At 51.6% G+C, this 11749-nt stretch overlaps 1 protein-coding gene across 2 annotated transcripts; it reads left to right on the top strand.

The window, feature by feature from the left end:
* The first annotated feature begins 5555 nt into the window (after positions 1-5555).
* Positions 5556-11507, top strand: LOC106981540 (G patch domain-containing protein 4). 2 transcript variants are annotated; one of them, XM_015079688.3, is made up of 8 exons: positions 5556-5676; positions 7367-7505; positions 7952-8025; positions 8127-8219; positions 8302-8388; positions 9741-9832; positions 10077-10127; positions 10540-11507. In XM_015079688.3, the coding sequence occupies exons 2-8, from the start codon at positions 7427-7429 to the stop codon at positions 11261-11263; spliced, it is 1200 nt and encodes a 399-aa protein (XP_014935174.2). In that variant the 5' UTR covers positions 5556-5676; positions 7367-7426; the 3' UTR covers positions 11264-11507. The 2 variants fall into 2 exon arrangements, with proteins under 2 accessions (XP_014935174.2, XP_014935175.2); XM_015079689.3 differs by lacking the exon at positions 5556-5676 and adding an exon at positions 5785-6577.
* The last annotated feature ends 242 nt before the right edge of the window (positions 11508-11749 follow it).

The following is an 11749-nucleotide window of genomic DNA, read 5'->3' as shown; positions in this document are numbered from 1 at the left end:
GCTGGAGGTGGGAGGGGGGCTTTAAACGCAGTACAGAAAATTAACCCAATACCTTGAGGATTTCACTCGAGTCCAGAAACACAGAAAGGAATTTGAGTCGGTAATCCCAGGGCCATGCTCACTTCCTCTATGTTTCTCTTCTCTGTGCCAAATCCCTCAGCACTGACTCTGGGCTGTACCCATTTGCTGCTTTAAAGTTATTTTCCAAGGGGCGCCTGGGTGGCTCAGTCAGTTAGGCGTCCGATTTCAGCTCAGGTCATGATCTCACAGTCTGTGAGTTTGAGCCCCGCGTTGGGCTCTGTGCTGTCAGTTCAGAGCCTGGAACCTGCTTCGGATTCTGTGTTTCCCTCTCTCTCTGCCCCTCCCCCACTCATGCTCTGTCCCTATCAAAAAATGAATAAACATTAAAAAAAATTTTTTTAAGTTATGTTCTGATAAAATAATATATGCTAACTCCAGAAAATTTGAAATTCAGGGAAAAGGTACAAAGAGGAGGAAACTCTTATCCATACTCCCTTCACCTAGGAACGGCTGCTTATAACATGTTCGTGTTCTTCCTTTGTTCTAGTGTGCCTGTGCATTTTTTAAAGGTATAATTCACATGCTGTAAAATGCAATTCAGTTGTTTTTAGGATATTCACGAGTTTAGCTGGCACCACTATGTAATTCCAGAACAATTCATCAATCTAAAAAGAAGCCCTGTACCCAGATCAGTCACTCTTCGTTGCCCTCTCCCCAACTGACTTGTGTCTACAGATTTGCCTGTTCTGGACATTGTGTGTAGACGGAACCACACAGGATGAGGCCTTTGTCTCTGGTTTCTTTCACCTGGCACGTTGCCAAGGTTTCTCCACATTGTGGTGAGCACCGGCCCTTCACTCCTTTTGATGGTCAAGTAATATTGCATTGCGTGGGCCTCCCATGTTTCATTTATCCATCCAGCAGTTGATAGATGTTTGGGCTGTTTTCACTTCTTGAATATTATAAATGATGCTTCCCTTAACAATCACATACAAGTTTTCATACAGACATAGGTTTTCAATTCTCTTTGGGCGCACACCCAGGATGTGGGATGGTTGTGTCCTATGGTAATTCTATGTTTAACTTTCTCAGGAACTTTCAAACTGTTTTCCAAGGCAGCTGCCCCATTTTACATTCCCACCAGCAATACACGAGGGCTCCAATTTTTCCACATCCTCTCCATGTTGTTATCCTTAAAAAAAAAAAAAAAAAAAAAATTAGTTATCTTAGTAGGTGTGAAATGGTATCCCTTATGATTTTCGTTTGCATTTCCCTGATGACTAATAAAGTTGGGCATCTTTTCATGAGCTTATTTGCCATGTGTAGATCTTCTTTGGAGAAATGTGTATTCAGATCCTCTGTCCACTGTAAAATTCTGTTGTCTTTTTATTGTTGAGTTGTAAGAGTTCTTTATATATTCTGGATATTAGAACCTCAACAGATATATGATTTGCAAATATTTCCTCCCATTCTGTGGATTGTCTCTTGAATTTCCTGATAATGTCCTTTGGACCACAAAAGTTTTAATTTTAAGAGATTTAGAGAGGGGTGCCTGGGTGGCTCAGTTGGCTAAGCGTCTGACTTTGGCTTAGGTCACGATCTCACTGTTTGTGAGTTGAAGCCCGGCGTTGGGCTCTCTGCTGTCAGCACAGAGCCTGCTTTGGATCCTCTGTACTCCCCTTCTCTGCCTTTCCCAGGCTTGTGCTCTCTCTGTGTCTCACTCAAAATAAATAAATAAACAAAACATTTTTAATTAAAAAAAAAAAAAGCCTTAGAGATTTAGCTCCTACATTGAGTTCTCTGATCCATTTGGAGTTAGTTTTTGCATGATATGAGGGAAGGGTCCAAATTCTTTTTTTTTCTCTTTTTATTTTTGCATCTGGCTATCCAGTTGTTTCATCACCATTGTTGAAAAGACTATTCTCTCCCCATTGAATCCTGGCATTCTTGTTGCCAAAAAATTGTCCATAAATTTATGGGTTTATTCCCGGACTCTGGATTCTATTCCATTGACCTGTACATCTATCCTATACCAGAACAACACTCTTGATTACTGTAGCTTTGTAGTAAATTTTGAAATAGAAAAGAGCATTAGTCCTTCAACTTTGTTCCTTCTCGAGAATGTTTTGGCTATTCTGGGCTCCTTGGATTTCCATATGAATGTTTGGATCAGCTTGTCAATTCATGCCAAAAAGCTGACTGGGATTTTGATAGAGACTGTGTTGAGTCTGCAGATTCATTGTGTTGAATTTGGAGAGTATTGTGACATTAAGTCTTCCCATTCATGAACACGGGCATCTTTCCATTTATTTAGATCTTCCTTATTTTCTTTCAGTAACATTTTGTTTTCATGTACAAGTCTTGTACTTCTTTTGCTATATTACTTTAATGCTTAACTGTCTTATTCCTTCTGATGCCGTTACTTATGGATGTTTAACAAGGATGAGCCCTTACCTATGGATGCTTAACAAGAATGAGCCCTTCTGTTAAGTTTCTCAAGATCCACATATGAGTGAAAACCTATGTGGATCCTGGGAAACGTAACAGAAGACCATGGGGGAGGGGAAGGGGGAAAAAAGTTACAGAGAGGGAGGGAGGCAAACCATAAGAGACTCTTGGATACTAAGACCAAACTGAGGGTTGATGGGGGGTGGGGGAGGAGGGGAGAGTGGGTGATGGGCATGGAGGAGGGCACCTGTTGGGATGAGCACTGGGTGTTGTATGGAAACCAATTTGACAATAAATTATGTTAAAAACAACAACAAGAATGAGCCCTTACCTATGGATGTTTAACAAGGATGAGCCCTTCCTATGGGCGCCATCTTGTATCTGCTCTTTTCAATTCAATTACATCATAGACATTTCCCCCAAGTTATTAAGAATCCTTCTTCAACATCATATTTTAAGGCTGCATGTTAGCCCACCGTGTGGTCGCGCTAACTTATTTGGCCATTCTGTTGTGGGCTACTTAGGTTCTTTACAGTTTTTCCATTTTTAGATATTATTGTAATAAGTATTTCTATGTACCGTGCTATGTCTGCAAGTCAGATTACCTCCTTCTAAGTACTCGCGTATTCTTGTTCTAACAGCCTTTGTTTCTACTCTTGTGAGGAGGCGTGAGACTCCACGTCACTTGGAACTCCTTGAGGCCCACTTCCCTTGTGATCCCACACCATCCCCAGGGCCAGGCCTGCACCTTCAAGGGAGGCTCCTGCAGAAAGCTTCGCCCGGGGGCCCCCGAACACGGGCAGGTGCAGCCATCTTACTCCCCACCCCCACCCCAGTACTGTGTCCTAACCTCACCAGAGCTCTTGTTCCTGTGATATAAATGCTTGGCAACTTGTTGTATCTCAACAAGACTGTGAGGGCCAACAAGACAGAGCACTTTTATACCTCCAGCCCTTGGTCTATAGAAAGCCCTTAATGGGGGCACCTGGGTAGCCTCCATCAGTTGAAGGTCTGACTTGCTTTTGGCTCAGGTCATGATCTCACAGTTAGTGAGTTTGAGCCCCGCATCGTGGTCTGTGCTGACAGCGTGGAGCCTGCTTGGGATTCTCTCTCTCTCTCTCTCTCTCTCTCTCTTTTTCTGCCCCTCCCATGCTTTCTCTCTCTCAAAATAAATAAACTAAAACATATGTTTAAAAATATTAAAAAAAAAAAAAAGAAGACCCTTAATAAGTGTTTATTGAATAAATGAGTCAGGCAGAACACAGAGCTCAAGGCCTTAGACCAGAATAGGGGCCCTGGGTCAGGGAATTAGGGCCACTCGGGTTTTAGAGTGACCCACAGAGTATTGTGAGCTGGGAAGGGCCCCTGCGGTTCCCTCATTCCGGAGTTTTCAAACCTCTTTTATCACCACAATATGATGTAAGACATTGGATAGGGAGAGGAGAGAGAAGAAATGGAGAGGGAGGTGGTGGAAACTGAAGCCCGGTCTGGGGATTCCCTCAGTGGCCCCCGAGAGACCACAAAAAAACCAAGTCTGTAAAGATGATTTAACTAGTCCAACATTCTAATTTTCCAGATAGGGAAAGGGTGCTCTTGAGCAGAAGTGACTTGTTCAAGGTCCCACAGTTAGTGGCAGAGAAAAGGACTCAGAAGTGACTCCCATTCACAGAAGATTCCAAAACTGAATCCAGTGTTTGAGGAGCATCTTCGTAGCAATCACGAAGAATTTCACTAGGCAAGCATCTAGAATTCCACTAACCGAGCACCATTGTTTAAACTAGTGTTCCCATGTAGCATTTTTTAAAATGTTTATTTATTTTTGAGAGAGGAGGAGACAGAGCACTAACGGAGAAGGGGCAGAGAGAAGGAGACACAGACTCGGAAGCAGGCTCCAGGCTCCGAGCTGTCAGCACAAAGCCGGATGGGGGGCTCGAACCCACCAACCCTGAGATCATGACCTGAGCCGAAGTCAGAGGTGTAACTGACTGAGCCACCCAGGCGCCCCTCCATGTAGCATGTTTAAAAAAAAAAAAATGTGTATTTATTTTTGAGAGAGAGAGGGAGAGGCAGAGAGAGGGGGAGACAGAGAATCCCAAGCAGGCTCTGCGCTGTCAGTGCAGAGCCCAACGTGGGCTCGAACTCACTAACCGTGACATCATGACCTGAGCTGAAACCAAGAGTTCAACGTTTAACCGACTGAGCCACCCAGGCGCCCCCCTCCTCCCTCCGCACCACATTTAGCATATTTTAAAAGTAAAGTTAATTTTACGGAGAAAATGTGATGAAGAGGAGTGTGACAAAGTGAGCAATTGTGACAAACCTTACCGGGAGATGCCGGTTTTCCTCTTCCAGTTTCTGGAGCAGGTGCACCCTTAACTTCCCGTAAATACTGATATAGGGAGGCCGATGGGCGGATTTTTTCAGGTTTTAGTTCTGCGGGGGGCTTGGCGAGGCCCAGGCACAGTGGGTGTGGCTGGGGGCATGTGCAACTTCTGCTAACTTGTTAGCCAAGTGCAGCTAACTGCACAGTTTGCTCAGTGGAGCCACCTTGCAAGTGCAAAGTCCCCAGCTTGGCGCGCATTCCGGGACCCCGGGGCCCGGCGTCTCGCTCCGGGCCCCACCCCCACCTCCTCCAGCCCCACTCACGGTGTCAACGACCCCGGCCAGGCCAGAGGCTCCCGAGTCAGGGCATCATCAGTACCAAAGAGGCAGGTCCCGGCACAGCGTTTGATGAGCCTACTCAAACCTCCAAACGCCTGTTCCCGCAAGCTGAGCACTGGTCCCGCCGAAACCACTCCCGAGGGGCCCCCTCCCGACCCCTGCGCGCTCCCCGGAGACTCCTTCCCCACGTCTGTGGCGGGACTAGCTCAGCGTCGCAGCCAAAGCTGTTCTCGGCGTTCCCGGGGCCAGTTAGGACAAGTCCCTCGGCCGCTCCGGGGCTGTAGGCTGGCGGCGAGTAGAACACCCCGGAACCTCCGGGCAAGGGCGCGCGCGCGCGCGCGCGCGCGCGCGTTTCCATGGCAACCATACCCGCCAGGGAGCCTCCGCAACACCCACCAGGCCCCAAGGACCCGGGCTTCCGGGGCCCGTGATGGTCTCTATGGTTTCGGCAGCCTAGAGGGGCCGAGTCCCCGGCACTTCCGGGAAGATGGCGGCGCACTGGTCGGAGGAGGCACGTGTTCCTGCGGAGAGGGCCCCGCGGTGACGGTAAGGGGCTACCGCCCTCCGCGACGGTGGCATTCGGAGCCCGGGCTCGGGAGCAAAGGCTAGAGCAGGAGAGAAGCTTTGCCCGGCGGGACCGCGGCGGGAGGGCTGGGATTTAAACCTCACGAGGAAGGAGGCTAGGGAGAGGGTAGCGGCCCTTTGGAACTGCTGTCTGGAGACTGGCCTAGGCCACTTTCCCAGAAAACTCAGGTTGACAGGAGAGGAGATAGTTCGTGAAGGCGCGCTCGCAGACTTCACAGAGCCTGCGGCGCGCAGCCTGGGATCTAGTTGCTTCTGTCCACAGTTATCCATGGGCAGCGGGCTAAAGCAGCCCCCACCTGTGTCATACCGGCTGGACGCATTCTCACTCCGGGCGCTGCGTTAAGTGCACTGGGGTTGGAGAACAAAGTCCGACTCCGATTTCCAGGGCGAATGGTTTCTGCCACGAGGGAGAGGCTGCGGTAAACCTTTCGTCGGGAAGCACAGAGAGCCGTTAGAGACCGAGGGGGTATTAACACCAGTTCTGGGATGTCTGAGATCCCGGACCCACGACTTGCCAGCTCTCTGACTTGGGCGGGTAGCTAAACTCCTCCGTGCCATTTCTTCGTTTGCAAATGATGGCAACACTTGCTAGTAGGATTGTTGGGAGGAGGAAATAAGATAATCTGTGTAAAGCAATTAGCAGCATGTTGGCATCGAGTAAATGTGTTCGTGTTAGATGTTTTTATTATTGAAATTTGGGGGCTGATGCATCAGCGGTAACTTCTGGGAGGAGGCAGAGTTTTGAGGTAGCCTTAAAGGCCCCAGTGTCTTTTTACCATTCTTAAAAATTCAAGAAGCAAGACAGAGCCATTTTTTCATTCAGCGCTTTTCTGCTGGGATTCTCGGAGTATCAGGTTTTCAGGTAATCGTCCTTTAATCGTCCTTCACGGTAAGAACGTGAACAGAAATGGAAGTCATTCGGAGTTTGTTTTCATACCTAACCAGACTGGTCATCATTGTTTTTTTGTTGTTGTTTTTTTTAATGTTTATTTTATTTTTTGAGAGACAGAGAGCGAGCGGGGGAGGGGCAGAGCGAGTGGGAGATCTAGAATCTGAAGGAGGCTCCAGGTTCCAAGCTGTCGGCACAGAGCGGGCCTCGAGCCCATGAACTGCGAGATCATGACCCAAGCTGAAGCTGGACGCTCAACCAACTGAGCCATCCAGGCGTCCCTTTGTTGAGTATTCTTATAACTCAGGTTAAAAGACTCTCAGCTTTGTTTTTACATGGTAATAACGGTGGGAGATGTTGTCAGGCAGTGGTGAAGAGCAGGGAGTCTGCAGACAAGATGTCTGGTTGCCGTCTACACATCAGCTGTGTAACCTGGAGCAAGTTGCCTAACCTCCTTAGGCCTTAATTTCCTCATTTCTAAAGTAGGGAGAGTAATACCTTTCTGAATGCAGAGTACTCTTCCCGGGCTGGGAAGATTGAGTGAAATCATCATGTGGTGAGCTCTCGGTACATTTCGGTATTATTATTGACACTAGGATTTGACTTTTCGACTTGCTGACCTTTCTGTGGTCAGACAGAGAGCTCCCCAAAGACTGGGCCTCCTTCCTCTGTCTCTGCCCCAGGTTCGGAAAAGAATTTTTATGAGAGCAGCCAGGATGGATTCGATGGGTGATTTGGGCACTTTCTCCTTTTCTCTTGAAGGGATGAGAATGATGTCGTCTACTCTGCTGAGGGCCTGAGCTTAGTGACCCTCCCGTCACCATGAGTGTCACGCCAGAGATTAAGAGTCGTGGGATGAAGTTTGCCGAGGAGCAGCTGCTGAAGCATGGATGGACCCAAGGTCATCCCCGTGGCGCCCCTTCCACATCCTTCCAACTTTCTGCCCAGGGGAGCGGCGGCGTCCTGGGCTACCCATTTGTAATCCGTGCAGCTGGAGGAGGAAAAGCTAGTTTAAAGGGAAATTTACAGGTGAAAATTCCCAGCTTTTCCAGAAAATGGAAGAGTGGAAGAAATTTTACAGTGGGTCCGTGAGAAAGAAGTGGTTGGGAGGACTGGGAGAGGGGGGAAGGGGCACAACCTCTGTCCTGGAGGAAGCATGAAGGAAAAGACAGCTTGAGCTCAGACAAAGGCAGGGACACTGTGTGCAGAAATGCCAGGAACAGTGGGACTGGAGGGCATCCGCCCGGACGGAGTGTACCCAGCGCTCCGTGTGGGAGGGCAGAGTGGCCCTCCCAGTGGGGGCTCAGGGCAGGCAGCGGAATAAACGGGTCGCTCCCCGTCCTGCAGGCAAAGGTCTGGGCCGGAAGGAGAATGGCATCACCCAGGCCCTCAGGGTGACGCTGAAACAGGACACTCATGGGGTAAGACTGGGCAGGCTGAGGGAGGGCAGCGTGGATGGGAGAGGGGGACTCTGGGGACAGGGCAGGGACAGGTCCTCAGGGTTCACACTTCTTTCTGGCAGGTGGGACATGACCCTGCCAAGGAGTTCACGGACCACTGGTGGAATGAGCTCTTCAACAAGACTGCAGCCGGCCTGGTTGTGGAGACTGGGCAGGTAGGAGTGCTGACAGATGGCCATTGGACCGTGGGGGCCTGGGACACGCCTGTGCCACCCATTGACTGACACCTTCCCCCAGGATGGAGTCCGGATAAGGCATCTTTCTAAGGAGACTACCCGTCGTAATCGTCCCAAGCCCAACTTGCTGTATCAGAAGTTTGTAAAGGTACCAGGGGCTGGGTATGAGAGGGTCCATCCTTTTTCCCCCTTCCCTGGCCTCCCCCGGGGCCTGAACAGTTGCTTTGCATGCCTTACCTGTTCTGGGGACCACCCTAATGTCGCATTCTGTGACCAACCTTGCCATTGCTTGTCTAGACTGCCTGGCCCTCGGCCAGGACTGAGGTCTGCAGGTCCCGTGGATCCTACCATCTGCTGAGGGGCGGCGATAGAGGGTGGGGAGACAGAGATGCTGTCAGAGCAGGGTGAGAGGGGATGTCCGGTGCAAAGGACTCCAAATCCAGAGGGGACCTGAGAGAGGATCTGACCCATCCTGTGTATTGTGCAGTTGTGGCCCAGAGTGGGGAAAGTGGCTTGTAGACAGGACTAGAACCTAGGTCTACAGACTCCTGCTTTCCAGCATACTGATAGAAGGGAGCATCTGTTATGTGCTATGGGCTCTGTGTCATGTAGCAGCCCTTTCCCCTGGTCCTCATCAATGTGGCCGTTGTCCTTTCTGCTGGATTTTGTCCCAGCCTTACACGCAGACTCCTCACCCCGTTAGTTCAGTGCCACAGAGCGTCCAGAGTGCTCTCTGTAAGAGTTCACTGGGGCTCTGGCTCATCCCTGACCTAGGAGGACAGTCCTGATGTGTCACACTGGCTCATGTGGCCCTGCAGCCTGGTCCTGTACTCACCCTTGTTGAGACCTCTGCACTGTTAGCCGGATAGAATCAGTTCTCAGGAATGTACCATCTTCTTTCACCTTCGGGGCTTTGCACGTGCTCCTCCCGCTGCCTTTCCCCCTCTGCCTGCCAACTTTTGTCTGTCTTCCGGAGCTCACCAAGGTCCTGAAGCTTCCCTAAACCCTGAAGTCAGCTTGGGTACCCCTCCTCTGGCACAGGCAGCGCTTTCACCACGATGGCCTGTGTTCTGCCATCCTCCCTTCGCCCCACACGTAGATTTCACATGGGCTGGACCTCTCGATCCTGTTCGACTGTGTACCCCAACCCTTGGCCCGTGGTAGGTTTTCAGTCTGGTTAAATAAAGCCCTGTGTGTAGGTGTGGGGGAGGGGTGAGAAGCACCGTCTTTACAGTTAGCACCATGAGGACCTGCTGGTCCGGAGCGCTCCCTCCTCCCTTCTGCCCACTACCCCCCCACCCCCCACAGCTGCAGCCCACCTCCTGCCCAAGTTGGAAGTATGCAGCTCGGCACACCTCCCTGGGGGTCTCAGGGAGCCGTATCGGGGACTGGCAGATTTGTGCCTATGGCTACCAATTCCTGGGGGGGGTTCCAGGAGGGGAGAGGGATTGGCAGTGGTGTTGAGCGGGCTTTGTCCACCCCCATGATCACTCCTTCTAGACGGCCACGTTGACGTCAGGTGGTGAACAGCCAGACAAAGACGTGGAGAGCCACAGTGATGATGACAGCCAGGGGTCCAAGCCTCCAAAGATGTGAGACCTCATTTCAGTGGTGGGGGGGGGGTGCGGGAGAAGAGACCTTTGAACCTCCAGAGAAGGCACCAAGTCTCATGCCTGACTGGGCTGCTTCGGGTGGAACCGCGTTGTACTGATCTTTGCATCGCTGGCACCTAGAAAGTGCCAGGTCCCGAACAGGAAGTCAGTGGTGAAGGAATGCCTTAGAGGGCAGGCCTTTCCAAGAGCTCTGTGTGTAATTCTTGATCCCCCCACCCCACAGTCTGACCGATGAGATGCTGCTCCAAGCCTGTGAGGGGCGAACAGCACACAAGTGAGTAGTGTTCGGCTCCCCGGGCTCCCTGCCTTCCTCCCTGTCGCAAGCCCACCCTAGAGGATGGTGTGCGCCACTCTGTAGTCTTCCCACCCCAGGGGGAAGGGTTCCAGCTGCCCGCAGGCAGCTCCGCGGCACCTGGGGGCTCAGTCACTTAAGTGTCCAGCTCTTCATCGTGGCTCAGGTCATGATCTCACGGTTCATGAGATTGAGTCTCACGTCGGGTTCTGTGCCAACCGTGTGGAACCTCCTTCTGTCTCTGTCCTTCCCCTGCTCACGTGCGCCTTCTCTCAAAACAATAAACGATGGAAAGAGAGAGGGGCAGCTCCTCCCCTGCCAGTTCTGCACACAATCTCAGGACTAGGCCTGCTCCCCCATACCTCACTCCGACCTGGGCCTCCATGTGTTTCAGGGCTGCTCGTCTTGGGATCACGATGAAGGCTAAGCTCGCTCGGTTGGAGGCCCAAGAACAGGCCTTCCTGGCTCATCTCAAAGGCCAGGACCCCGGGACCTCTCAACTACAGTCTGAGAGCAAGCCCCGCAAAAAGAAGAAAAAGAAAAGAAAGCAGGAAGGGGAGGAAGAGGCTACAGCAACTGATGGGGATGCAGAAGAGGAGTGCCCAGAGGACCCAGGCCAGAGCACCAGGAGAAGCCAGAAGAAAAAAAGGCAACAGCGAGAAAAGGCGGTTGCAGATGAGACAGGGGGCACAGCTGTCGGAGGCGGGGACGGGGAGGCCACAGGAACAAGTGAGCTGGAAGAGTGGAAGAACGGGGAGCAAACGGATGAGCCCTTCGGGAAAAGGAAGAAGCGGCGGCACCGAGCAGAGAAGGTGGGGGTGTCGGGTGGAACAGGAGGCATTGGGCCGGAGCAGGCGGAGAGCGGGGTGCACGTGGAGCCGGGCAGCAGACGCGAGCAGAGGCGGCAGCAGCAAGACTTGGGCGCAGAAGCCACGGTCCGGGCTGCCGAAGACAGCGGGGCCCAGGAGTTAGCAAGCAGAAGGCATGGTGACGGGAAAAGCAGGAGAAGCAAGAAGAAAAGGCAGTGGCCCCAGGAGGAGGAGGATGTAAGGGAGGGGGGCAGAGCTGGAGTCAGCCCTGATGGGAGAACAAGGAAGGAGAAACAGAAGAAAGACTGAAGGGCAGGTCAAGGCGGGGCTCTACAGATTCCTTTTCAGGACTTGAAGTCTGAGACCCCAGTGGACAAGGGCTCCTGCGCCCTCCCTGTGGAGTCCCTCCCGAGGAGGATGCTGAGTGCCGGAGCGCCAGCTGCTCACAGGACGGTGTGGGCAAGCGCTGGGGACTGTGGGGACAGGAAGGCAGAGGCCCTCTGGAGGGGCACCCTTGCTGAAGGCAGATGCAAGTGTGGGCAGAATGGACTCCAGGCCAGGTCAAGTCCTGACTGGCCTCGCCACCCCCCTCCCCCCCCCCGCTAACATCCTAAATACAAATTCGTTTCCTGGGATGCCTCTGAAGGGATTTCTTCTGTTCACCTCCATCTGGCTACCCTGTTAGTGGACGGAGAAAGCTCGGAGAACCTCACTTGGGTTTTTTTTCAGCATCTGAAAGTCCATTTTCATTGCCCTCAAATGCCATGGCCACCTCCCTTGCCTGCTCTGTTCTCC

Source organism: Acinonyx jubatus, chromosome E4 (genome assembly GCF_027475565.1).
Source record: "Acinonyx jubatus isolate Ajub_Pintada_27869175 chromosome E4, VMU_Ajub_asm_v1.0, whole genome shotgun sequence".
Classification (NCBI taxonomy): domain Eukaryota; kingdom Metazoa; phylum Chordata; class Mammalia; order Carnivora; family Felidae; genus Acinonyx; species Acinonyx jubatus.
Note: the sequence above shows the minus strand (reverse complement) of the source record. Positions and strands in the feature narration are given on the sequence as shown.